This window comes from Salvia hispanica, chromosome 5 (assembly GCF_029641045.1).
Source record: "Salvia hispanica isolate PSC_SH4W2 chromosome 5, Shi_PSC_v1, whole genome shotgun sequence".
In the NCBI taxonomy this organism is placed as follows: Eukaryota; Viridiplantae; Streptophyta; class Magnoliopsida; order Lamiales; family Lamiaceae; genus Salvia; species Salvia hispanica.
Genome location: NC_142696.1, coordinates 33,774,029 through 33,787,316, shown reverse-complemented (window position 1 = coordinate 33,787,316; position 13,288 = coordinate 33,774,029). Strand labels below are relative to the sequence as shown.

Here is a 13,288-nt window from a genome sequence, read left to right as displayed (position 1 = left end):
ATTTAAAATTGTGTCATGATGGATTTAATCAAGACTCAGACATTAATCATTTTCCTAATTCCTAAACTAATAGACTCCTTGATTAACACGTAACATGATAGCTTTAGGAGAGTTTCCATGCATGTAATAATATTTCAATATAAAATATAAAACCCAACCAAAACAAAAAAAATCAAATCAAGAGACAGTTGATAAAATAGTAGCACAATTATACGAACATATTAATCCCTCCTGTCTCAACTAATTTTCTCATTTTATCATTTTCATCAAATCTCTATTAACTATCTTATTTCAATTCTATATGTCCTATTATAAGTCATTGATTTTCCTTTTTTTTTTTCTCATTACAAAATTTAAATGATCAATATTTTTTTTAATAAAAAATAACTTATTTACTCTGTCTTAATTTATTATTCTCTCTTCACTTAATTCAATATATATAATTTTTTAAATCTCATGTTGAAAAGAAATCAATCACTTAAAATAAAACAAGGGGAGTACTATTTTAATAAGTGGACCTCATATTTCACCTACTCATACAATTATAATTATTATATTAATACATATAAGTAGAACTTATATTGCACTAATTTTTTTTACATTTTTTTTAATAAACTCAAACAATTTTTTAGAAAATTCATACCAATCAACTATGGGATAATCAATGAGAATCGAAGAAAAAATCATTTTATAGTGATCATAACAACTGCTCCCTCTTCATGAATATAAGGCCAAATTGTTAAGTTTAACCGGACACAGATTATAAGAAATTTAGTAGAAAATGAATGAAAAATGTTAATGAAATGTAGGTCATACTTTTATATATTAATTATATAATAAAATGTGAGTGAAATATAGTTAGTAGAATGCGAGGTCCATTACAAAAAAATAGTAAAAAATTAAATAAACATTTTTTGATGGACAGACGAAAATAAGAAATGATAAAAATGAGATATTTATTGATGAGCATAGAAAACCAAATCTATTTTATAATTGATAACCGTAGGTAATTACTCTCTCCGCCCACAAAAGATGTCACTTGTGGAATGACACGAGATTTTATGAAGTTTTGTTTAGTGTGTTAAATGGAGAGAGAAAATATAATTTTTATATTAATGTAAGAGTGAACTTTTTTCAAAAATGGAATTGTGACATCTTTTGTAATACAAACTAAAAAGGAAAGTGTGACATCTATTATGGATAGTACTCTCTCCGTCCGCGAATAGGAGTCCCGTTTTTTCATTTTAGTCCGTCCGCGAATAGGAGTCCCGATCACTTTTATCATAAATGGTAATAGGGTCTCACATTCCACTAACTCATATCACTCACATTTCATTTAAAACTAATATATACAAGTGAGACTCATATTTCACTAACTTTTTTCCACACATTTTTTTTAACATTTATTAAAACCCGTGCTGCCAAGAAATGAGACTCCTAATGGTGGACGGAGGGAGTATCTATTATTCATTAGATTCTTTGCTAAACATATTTATTCTGGAGGCAGACTCCGGTACATTGGATGCATGCATATGTCCTATATTAATATAAATACTTATGATTAAGAATTTTTGTTTAAATATTACTGCTTATTATCATTCAGTGTAGAAATGATCAAGTCTAATTGGAGTATTGGACCGCATATTCTAATTTTGCCTTTGATATTTGGATTTTTTATCAATAAATTCTTGTACTACTTAGGGATCAAATAGCTAGCGTAATTTTTTAATTAATGACAAGTTGGGAGGGGATCCCCAATTTCTAAATCTAAAACTTTAATAATTGGAGAGTCTTGGTGCAAGAAAAGCATGAGCTGTGCCGGCTATTTTAATTAATAAGGAAACTACATTAAACCTCTATGAACTAAAATTATTGGGAACTGATAATTTCTATCAATTTGAAAGAAATATTATAGGAATAATGATTTATTATTTCAGATATAATCACTTACAAATTACAATAGACATTTGTTATTGATGGCAAATAAATTTAAATTGCTAACTATTTAGAGAATGTATATTACATAATCTTTCATTCTTTTGTGTCAAAGTAAAAGTTGATTCATATGCATACACATAAATGTGCACATTGTGCATAAGTAGAACGATATACAATGTTCCACTAATTGTTTTAAAATCATAACCAATAATGATTTCTCATTAAAAATTTGATAGATGATGAATCACATGATTAATAGCTTTGCATCTCGCCACAAAAAAAAATGGTGTAAGAAGCAACAACTTGTATATGAGAATTATATTAATAATTAATAAGTTCATCTAGACCTTATATACATATAATTGGATTTCAAAAAGATTTTATTGTTAAATTTATTGATTATAATTTTGAACTGATCCAAAATTGGGACCAGATAATTATTAGTTTTATAACGTTTGTAATTCTTAGAGTATTTATGGAGGTTCTAAAGTAGTAGTACTACTTAATTATTCTTTGGTAATATGATTTAAGCGGTGGAGATTTATCAAGTGCTGACATGGCATAATTAGAGGCGTAATTAGCTGGTGATCCATAGATAGAGATACAAGAGTTGGAGCGCAGTAGGATATGACAAGGTGCCGCGTCAGTGTGGGCCCTATCTTATTTTCAACTGCCCTATTATAGAAGAATGATATTTACACGTTTATATGACTCATCACTTAGTTGTTTCTTCATTCGCGATACACACGCGTGATTCCACGCGCTCTGCCTCTCTCTCCCACATTTTTTCGGAATTTTTAGTTCACGTTTTTCATAATAATAATTTCCAATACTATTGTCGGTGGATGCCCTTTTTCAATTGAAATCTGAATGTTTCTATTGAAAATTAGAAGTATCATCCCCAAATATAATGCTTAGATGTATACTTTTATCAAATTGAAAATTCAAAAAGAAGAATTTGCTTAGCAAAATCACAATATATTTCATTAATAGAAATAAGATAACAATTTTAATTAAATTGATACAATGAAAGTGAATGCGATACAACGTTGAAAATGAAATAAGATTATCTTTAATCATTCATTACTTTAATTTTAAGATATTTTAATAATATATTCATTTTATAGTAAACTTTAAAAACAATTTTTTTGTGAACAAAAGGATTTAATAAATTGCAATTGCCAATTAGCAAAGTGTGAGCCTCACGTTCAAAAAGTAACGCGTGGTGGTGACAAGCACCTCTGACCAAATCTTCTTCCGCCAGTTACACAAACAGCACAATTTTCAGGGAAGGACTCAAACTAGATTTTCTTTTGAGGACATAAAAAGTCCAAATTTGTAGTTGAGGACTTTTTTATCCTACTATATATACCAGATTTTTTTCTATCATACAACATCAAAACAAAAGGCCATTTGTCATTGTAACACCTCCTAGTTTTTTTAATCTTTATATTTACTTCGTGTTCGAAACTTTTTTTTTAGGCCAAGATGACCATCCTCATTGACCAGCCTCAGCCCCAGCCCCAACTAGGTAAATAATCTTCTTAATTCCCTTAACTATTTTATTTTTTTACCAAAATGCCTTAATATTTCATGATCTATAATTTCAGATTGCGTTCCCATTGAAGACAAGAAACTTGGGCAATCACAATGCGCCTTCGAGGCTCCTGACATGAATGCTTTTGGCCAAAATTTTAGGTATTAATTGAATTTATATAAAATGTGGATTGTAAGGTGGACGAATTTAATTCTCAACATATGCTTATGAATTAGGGACTACACTAATGCCGAAACCGAGAGGCAAAAGGGGGTTGAGGAATTCTACCGATTGCAACACATCAACCAGACATATGATTATGTATGTGCAATATTTTTAATTAGGAAGATAACACTTTTTTCGTATTCTTTTTCAATTTATAATTTTGAAATTGAAAACATGAAATGCAGGTTAAGAGGATGAGAGAAAAGTTCTCAAAACTTGACAAAATGGAAATGAGCATATGGGAATGCTGTGAGCTTTTGAATGAAGTTGTGGACGAGAGCGACCCCGATTTGGATGAGCCACAGATCCAACACTTGTTGCAGTCGGCCGAGGCCATCCGAAAGGACCACCCCGATCAAGATTGGCTGCACCTCACCGCTCTAATTCACGGTACCAAAATATATACTTATTCGTCTAATGCTACATTTAGTATGCCATCTAACGTGGAATATCGTTTCAGATCTAGGAAAAGTTCTTCTTCTCCCCAAATTCGGAGGGCTGCCTCAATGGGCCGTTGTAGGTTAGTACATTAACACTAATTACCAATAGTATTATTATTTATTTTAGATAATGAAAAAATGGATTATGACACATTTTCCATATCAGGTGACACTTTCCCTCTTGGATGTGCCTTTGACGCCTCCAATATTCATCACAAGGTGACAAATTCTACTTCAAATGCATCTAATATATATATTTGAAATTAGTGTAATAAATTACTTTGAATTGATGCAAAAATGCAGTATTTCCATGAGAATCCTGACAGCAAAAACACCACCTATCTCACTAAGAACGGAGTTTATGAAGAAGGATGCGGGTTGGAAAATGTCGTTATGTCATGGGGGCACGACGACTACATGTATTTGGTACTAATTCTATATACTATATGACAAATTTTACAATATAATTCATATTAAAACAAAATTAATTTACCTAGCTATTACTTGAAGATCTCATGTATATATCTTTGTTTCCAATTTTAGGTGGCTAAGGAAAATGGGACAACTCTACCTTCGGCTGCATTGTTCATAGTCCGTTACCATTCATTTTATCGTAAGCGTTCAAACTATTCTCTGACTAAATGAATGAAACTATTGGAATAACATTTGTATCCTATTGTTTACAGCTTTGCATAAGGCTGGAGCTTATACACACTTGATGAACGACGAAGACAAGGAGAACCTCAAGTGGCTCCACGTTTTCAAGTAAATAAACCGAATTATTTTATCACAATTAATTCGAAAATGTATTTCGCTACACTGAGTATTAACATTATATTTTTCTTGAATTCTTAAAATTGTACAGCAAATATGATCTGTACAGTAAGAGCAAAGTTCATGTTGATGTTGAGGAAGTGAAACCCTACTATATGTCCCTCATTAACAAGGTAGGTTTGATTACCAAGCTATTTCTTTTTTATTTTTTGTATTTTTCTTTTATTTAATTTAGTAGTACTATTTCTCATATCACTTACAAGAGTGAATTTTTTTTACTGCAGTACTTCCCAGAAAAGCTGAGATGGTAAAATTTTGTGCAAGTGTTTGAGGAAGAGCAATTGGGCATAGGAAGACAAATTAGTGTATCCAATTGCGAAGTTTGTATTTTCTTGTGTTTGTAAATTGCTTTTCATCGACACAGATGGGCAAAATAGTCACTTCATCACCATTGTAGCATTTCTCATTTTTACATGCATCATATGTGATTTTTAGTTAGTTTTGTCCGTACACAATAAATGTTGAGTCCCCAACGCCCAATGTAATCTCCCAGCCGGCTTCTCCTACTAATTAAATCTGTACTGTTTATGCTTGCAATATTCTCAACTAATACAAATATCTCACTTCAAACGAAAAACATCTTTCTTCTCTTACATTTAGTGAACAACAACGAATGCTCGTCGTTCACTACGCCATCGCCTTGTGTGAGACACTATCAAGCTCGAGATATTTCACTAGTGAATTTCTAATGAGAATATGGTGCACTCCATAATTATAATGAAAAGGCTATTTATAAGCAAAAAGATCTTAATAAGCAAAATAGTAATCTAGCATTAATTCCTTCAAATTTATAAGTTTAATTTTAATCCTCATCATATTCTACAACACACACAATAGTCTCCAATTATGTTTTCCATAAATCTAGAGTGGGAGTTTAGTTCAGTGAAAAAAACCAGCATCTCCAATTTCCAGGCAAATGTATTTTCACTAGGTGTATATTCTTTACTTACATAGTCACGCATTACACCACATGTATATGTGTAAATTCAGATATCAATTCATGTGGAACAAGAATAACTAGGATTTCAAAGTAAAATATATTCATATTCTTAATAATTAGAATTTGTTGGGCCAGAATATAAAGTATTTAATAAATAGAAGCGAAAAGTTGTTGTGCATGACAAGCTGTAGTTAGAAAGTATAGTAGTATTAGAAACGAAATTAGTTGTGCATGGCAAGTTGTGAATAAAAAGATCCAATCATTTACCAACCTATTAAGTGATTAGTCGTCTTTATATACTAAACTGTTTCTCAAACGTAGATATGCTGCAATGACTAATTAATGAAAGACAAAAGGCGTGACGGATGCTAATTTGCCCGCTTTATTTAATTAACTTACACCACTTGCCTACGCAAATTTTGATTTGGTGTGTATAGATTTTTGCTTCGATTCAAAGAAAAGCCTTAATTTAATTAAGTATCTAATCTTTTCATAAGATATATTGTGTGTTGAAATGAAGCCTTGAAGGATATTCTAAGTACTAATATAATATGGATGAATGTTATTGAACCCTTTTTTGTCTATATTGATAAATTGGTGATCATGATTGCTGACCCGCTCCCTTATAAAATCTTTTTAGAGAAACTGAGTAATAGTTCATTTCAAATATGATATCAGAACATATCCAAATCGATGATGAGTTGTTTTATAGCAAGTGGGGTTGATGATCATTCCAACCCACACATTGCGGGTCCATTTTTAACATTATTTGAGCGGGCCTAAGTTGGACATGCATTTCTTTGTTGCAAGTGTGGTCATAGATTATTAGGCCCAATGGCTTAGCAAAGCAAGAATTTTATTATTGGAGGGCCCAAATTATTCTTAACCATTGTGAATATTTTCGGTGTCGTTGCATTATAAGTGGCTACGACATAAAATATAGGAATTACCAATGAGAGATGAATAATGAAAAATCTAATTAGAGGGTGATCAATAGAAAATAAAAGTACATATAAACAACCAAGGCAATTTTGGGAACATTGCCGTGGTATTGTCATAATAGTTACCACCCCATTAATAACATTCTTCCTTTACAACTTAGCATTGTATATAATTAGTTTTTCTTGCTAAATCTTTACAATATTATTTTGCTTAATTTTTTAACATCAATAATAAGAGAACTTCACAATGAAATTAAATGTAGGTGTTAAAAAAATTAATTAACGAATAGGTTTAAGAAAAAAGAAAGCAAAAATTATATATTAAAGATATAAACATTTAGAAACTTATGAAGCTACTGCTTTTTAGGGATAATGACCATTTAAACTACGATGGTTGGTATAATTCTAGGTGTTCCATAAATTTTGAAATTGAAATATTAAATTACGAATTCATTTTTTTCAATTGTCTCATCCATGCACAAATCAACATTTTTTTTGATGTTAAACACAACAATATTTCAATAAAATAAGATGCATGAATGAAAAAAAATTAAGGAATATAAAAAAAATACTGGTATTAATGAACATGTGTTTTGAATATCGTGAAAAGATGATACTCTTTATACTGTGCGTGGATGAGACAATTAGAAAAAATTAATATTTCATACTTTAATGTTCCAATTCCAAAGTTTATGGGACAAACCAAAAATTGATCAAACTTCATGATTTAAATGACTATCTATTATTTTTTTCATTTATAGATTACACTCCAATAACACTAGGATAGATTATTTAATCTATAATTAAAAATAAATTTCTAGTAATTTCTTAAATAAACAACAAAGTGAAAAACTATTAGAAATTCTAAACTTGCTCGCAAGGATTTGAACACCTGGCTTCGAGGAGTTGAGGCAGATCACATGCGCTAGTAATCGTTAATTTGAGCCAAGAGATGGAATTGACTTGCCCAAGATGAACATTAGCTGATCCGGGTGTGTACTTTTTATGAAAAAAGGACAAAAAATAATCATTCTACACTTTTTCCACCATTTTCACATATTCAGTGGAGTAAACTATATCCTCCATATGGACATTTTTCTATTGCATGTTGTTTCTCTCATTTTAATTCCAATAGTGGATAATATTATCACGAACTCAATTTGATAATGTTATCGTTCAGGATGGTGTGAGACATTTCGTTTACCATATTAGAGAAACTGGAAAAGAGCATGAACCCCTACAAAATACAAAAACATTTATCAAGAGGCATGTGTGACTTACACCTTTAAAATAATTTTGTTGAGTACAATCTTATCAGGGTCAACACCAGGATATGTATTTGTTGTAGAATAAATATCACACATCGGTTATGTTTCTTAGCAAAATATAATCTTGGTTGTGATAATTAAGACAATTTCTCTTGTGTTTCCAGATCAATATACATTGCACTAACTCTTCTAACACTGAGATTACAAACATATGAGAAACTGACTTTAGATGATGGAGACAATGTCCAACCTGCTAGGAAGCCACTTCTCTTTCATATTTTTCTCCTTGCCATTTCTATCCATGTCTGACTTGAAACATACAAAGACCTTAATACAAATTCTAAGTGGACACCATTTTTCCTTCCATGAGAATCAGTTTATTTAGTTACAATCTGAGTGGCACTTATTTATGCAGAAGCAAGGACATCGCTTTTCGTTTTCGTTTCCAACTACAGTAATACATAAAGTCTAGGCTCTAGGACGTGGTCTGGTGTGGCGGTACAGTTTGGTTCGAGCTCAAGAAGCTGGGCTGATTGGTGGACGAGAGGAGCCGCGCCCACATTCTGTCCGTGATCACTACCTTGTTCTGTTTCTCGTTGATCCTCTGTGCACAATTTGGATCGGTCAATGATGATGATCAACATAATATTGGGCCTAAGGCAAAGTATTGAAGCAAACACACTCACATCAAAGGGTATATAAGCATGTCTCCCGTTCACCGGCCCTACTGTGAACCCTGTGTATCCCGCCATCGCTCCATGAACTGCACTCTGCGCTAGTAGCGTGCAGTACACGTTGTCTGATGCGTTGCTTGGGATGGCGCGGATCATGTATGTCGGATCTGCACTCATGAATTATATAGTATTTTCATTGATCAGTGATCATAACAAATTATCACAAATGTTCATCACCAATCCTTCCTTACCTATATATTTTAGATTGATGGTCTTTCTTTGCTTAGAGAAGTGATCCTTGATCCTTTGTGATATCCAGAGCCCGACATCTTGTAGAAGCCTGTTTCCAGAAGCATCTTGTTGAGCTGACGACGCTCTCAAACTCTCCGAGACCAGCTCCTGCCCCGCCCCTTCTGCGATCACAATAACCATGTGCCCGTGTTCTTTTAGTCGCTTCTCAATATACTCAAACAGCCCTCCCGGCCCTTCTAGAATGAAAGGCGACTCTGGGATGAGGCAGCAGTCTACGTCTCGACTAGCAAGCGTCGCATACATTGCGATGAACCCTGCAGAATTATGCTGTGTAAGCTATAGCTTAAACAACCAAATAAACAAACCATAGGTAAACTTTTAGAAAGCATGCTTTACCACTATATCTCCCCATGAGCTTCACAAGGCCAATGCCGTTCTCGAAACTTGTTGCCTCAACGTGCGCTGCAGTGATGGCGCGCTCAGCTTCCTCGACAGCAGAGTCAAAGCCAAAGGATTTGTCGATTACCTGCATACAGTATCTCATGAGCACAACCAGAGGAGTCGAGCGAGCATTAGGGAGTTGGAAGTAAGTAGTAAGTACCGGAATGTCATTGTCGATAGTCTTGGGAATGCCGGCTACGGCTACTTTGAGCCCTCTTTTTCTGATCTCCTGCATCACCACAATCAATATTTCTTGAGCAAATTACATACTACTACAACACATGTAGCTAACAAAGTTGAACGTATGCAGCACCTCGAATATTACTGCTGCTCCTTTCTGCGTTCCGTCTCCACCTATTATGTACACCTGTAGGCAAAGGTAATTAAGAGATCAAATTATCTATACATATAAATAAAACAAACTTCAACCATCAAAACACGAGAGCGAAAAAATTGAAGACAAAATGTCCGAACCTGGTTGATTCCGCGGTCCTGAATGCTGTCAACGATCTTTTTAGTATCATAGCCGCCTCTAGATGTCCCTAGCACAGTCCCCCCGCGTTTGTGGATGTCGTTGACAGATTTTGGCGTCAGAGATACCGTGTTTTTAGAGTAAAAACCGCGGTATCCACCCTAACCATCAATGTGCACAGAGATGAGGCTAACATAAATTATAACATCCAACATTATATCAATGATAAGTGTTACTCACATCTATTCCAAGAACTCTCTTTACACCGTACATATGATTCAAACCGCATACTATTTCCCTGATCACCGTGTTGAGGCCGGGGCACAGACCTCCACATGTAACTATGCACGCTAGCACATCATCCGATTCATAAAAGACCTGAAAAAACATACGCGTTCTTAGCTCACTACAAATGCATCAAGTTGGCTCAAGAGATGATTAGACAGGAGGTGACACTTACTCTTTGGCGAGGACCTGCACGTCTAAAATGAACGCCTCGTACGGTATCCTTATGAACGACAATCTAAGCAAGACAATGAGGGCGCAGAGCATGAGATTCGACACAAAACAGGCATTCTAATCCTAAAAGGAGTGTCATATCATACATTTTCTGCAACGGTATCATCGTAGTCGACAAAAAACTGCCTAACCGCGGAATATGCCGGATTGTCTTGTAACGGATTAGGATAAGTCTGTCAAAATCAAAATAAAATAAAATAAACAGAATAAGAACAAAAAAGAGCATAGCATCTAAAAATGCACAATGCAACTACCTCTTGTTATTCCAAGACATAAACTTTCTTTCAACATGATAATGGAACAGAGTAATTAATTCATATAATCACGACAATTAGAGAGGTGATGCTTACGGGAAGATGAGGAATGAAGTCGGAGAGATGAGGGACATCTTCGAGAGTATAACCGAAATCACCGGTGAGTATTTTGGGTTTGGAATTGATCTCCAATCCCATGGAAGGAAGCTTCGAGAAGCCGGTTCCGGAATTCGGGCAGGAGAGGTTCTTCTTCAAGGTGTGATCGCCGCTGGCCGCGGTGGCGATGGCAGCGCCGACGCCAGTAGATATTGATCCCATCAATTTTCCAACAACAAAAGAAACTTTTGCAACAAGAAATATAGTAATACTACTAAATACGTAGTAGTATGTCTGTATGTGTCTATATTTGCGAATGATGTTTCTGTACTTTCCTTAAAAATTGGTGTGGGTGTGTGTGTGTGACAAAAATTGATTTCGCCTGCGGCAAGTTTGGATGTTTTGGATGATAAATGAAATTAATCTTGACTTTTTGTGCGTGAAGGAGAGAAATGGCAGTTGGCAGAGATTTCGGATAGAAGTTCACGGAAGTTTGGAGTTTGGTACTGAGAGATAATCGGCTTTATTTAGCAGTTGTCCGGTAATGTACAACCTTCTTAGGGCAGTGTACAAAATGGTCTATATGCTTATAATTGGAAAAATTTGGTTTTAGTGGGTGTAATTTGTTTAATTAATCAGAGGGTCATATCTGAAAGTCTTCAGATTCCTTGCATCATTCCAGATTCCACACCTTTTTTGAACAATACTTTGTTACTATTATTATTTCTGGATATATATTAAAATATTATGACACAATTTTATATGCATCGTTTCCATTCAATACAAGTTATTATTACTTTCATTTATTTAATTTCATTATAATAACTAATCTATTGATGTTATTACACTTAAAAAAAATATCTCTATTTACTAGTGAAAAATTTTGTTGCTAATTCTCATAATTCCGCTAGTAAAATGGGTTAGCAGTGGATTAGCAACAAATCCACGCTGCTTCTAAATTCCTTGCTGCTAAAATTTAGCAACTACCTAAATTGTGCTACTAATGTTTTAGTAACGAATTATTAGCAGAATGAGTCCGTTGATAATTGTTGGCATCAAAAGGGGATCGAAAAATTTAGCAATAAACTTAGTATGTTGCAAATTGTTAGCAACGAATTAGCAACGCACCAAATCTGCTCCTAAATTGTTGGCATCAAAAAGGGATCGAAAACGCTAGCAACAAACTTAGTCCGCTACAAATTGTTAGCAGCGGATTAGCAATACACGAAATTCGCTCCTAAATTGTTGACATCAAAAAGGGATCGAAATATTTGGCAGCAAACTTAGTCTGTTACAAATCGTTAGCAACAAATTAGCAATACACCAAATCCGCTCCTAAATTGATGGCATCAAAAAAGGATCGAAAATATTAGCAACAACCAGAGTCTGTTACAAACTGTTAGCAACTAATTAGTAATGCACCAAATCCGCTCCTAAATTATTGTCCTCAAAATGGGATCGAAAAACTTAGCAACAAACTTAGTTTGTTAAAAATTGTTAGAAACAAATTAGCAGCACACTAATCCACCTTGCTAAATACGACTCAGTTTGCTACTATATATTACTAACGAATTAGCAGCAAGCCCAATTCGCCTATAATGTGAGAATTTTTTAAAAAAATCACCAATTGGTATTCCGTTACTAAGTTCAAATTACACGTTATTGTTTCAATTATTCGTTTGCTTAACAAACAACTTACAACAAACCAACAATTAACAACTAAAGAACATCAATTTGTAGACAATAATGATTGATAAACTAATAATGTATTTAAAACCCAAAAACTAATAATGTATTTTTCCAAAAAAAAAAACACATGAACTCTAATAGACTGTAAATTAAAAAAGCAGATAACAATCCTTTCTTTGAGCAACTTCACTTGTTCTTCTAGTTTCATTCGCATTAAATTTCTGCGAGATTGACATCCTCAAGTGCCGCATTCATATCCCGCGCGAGAGGATTCAGTACTACGAGGTTGACCACCACCACGACGCTACATATGTGATACACATAAATACATTAGTGCAATCTTTGAGAATAAGATTCATACACAGGTTTATCTGCAACTGGTGGACAGATCACGTGAGAATTGATGTTTGAGTGTGCATATCATGGTAGCAGTCAGAACCACTCAAAATTGTAATCGTCTTGGCGATTCTTTTCATAACCCATCATTAATCAACTTTTGTGACAAAAATGTTTGTTATTAACAGTGAGTACTATATATTGTGTTGCCATGAAATGATATGAGAAATAAACTAAAAAAATACAATTGTCAAAGAAATAAAGTTGCAGGAACCATATAATGCATGCTTGAAACATAACATGTGATTGGGCACATTACATATGTATTTGAGATTAGATCCAAATCCATGTACGACATAAGTAAACTCTGTAAAATTGTGTATAAACATAAAACAAAACAACTTCTTTCTACTTTTTTCATAGATAAACCAA

General features: G+C 33.6%; 2 protein-coding genes across 2 annotated transcripts; one reads left to right on the top strand and one right to left on the bottom strand.

Moving 5' to 3' along the window:
* Nucleotides 1–3,328: 3,328 nt before the first annotated feature.
* Nucleotides 3,329–5,506, top strand: LOC148926692 (inositol oxygenase 4-like). The gene is made up of 11 exons (XM_089058201.1): nucleotides 3,329–3,469; nucleotides 3,549–3,636; nucleotides 3,712–3,796; nucleotides 3,886–4,090; nucleotides 4,161–4,220; nucleotides 4,307–4,359; nucleotides 4,444–4,566; nucleotides 4,684–4,753; nucleotides 4,827–4,905; nucleotides 5,006–5,087; nucleotides 5,199–5,506. Exons 1-11 carry the CDS (start codon nucleotides 3,427–3,429, stop codon nucleotides 5,223–5,225), a joined length of 915 nt encoding a protein of 304 aa, XP_088914327.1. The 5' UTR covers nucleotides 3,329–3,426; the 3' UTR covers nucleotides 5,226–5,506.
* A 2,882-nt stretch (nucleotides 5,507–8,388) lies between these two features.
* LOC148926691 (ATP-dependent 6-phosphofructokinase 1-like) lies at nucleotides 8,389–11,357 on the bottom strand. Its single transcript, XM_089058086.1, has 11 exons — nucleotides 10,832–11,357; nucleotides 10,568–10,654; nucleotides 10,423–10,485; nucleotides 10,203–10,340; nucleotides 9,965–10,123; nucleotides 9,804–9,857; nucleotides 9,651–9,719; nucleotides 9,446–9,575; nucleotides 9,049–9,363; nucleotides 8,810–8,964; nucleotides 8,389–8,727 (listed from the first exon to the last, which is right to left on the bottom strand). Exons 1-11 carry the CDS (start codon nucleotides 11,051–11,053, stop codon nucleotides 8,599–8,601), a joined length of 1,521 nt encoding a protein of 506 aa, XP_088914212.1. The 5' UTR covers nucleotides 11,054–11,357; the 3' UTR covers nucleotides 8,389–8,598.
* Nucleotides 11,358–13,288: the final 1,931 nt, after the last annotated feature.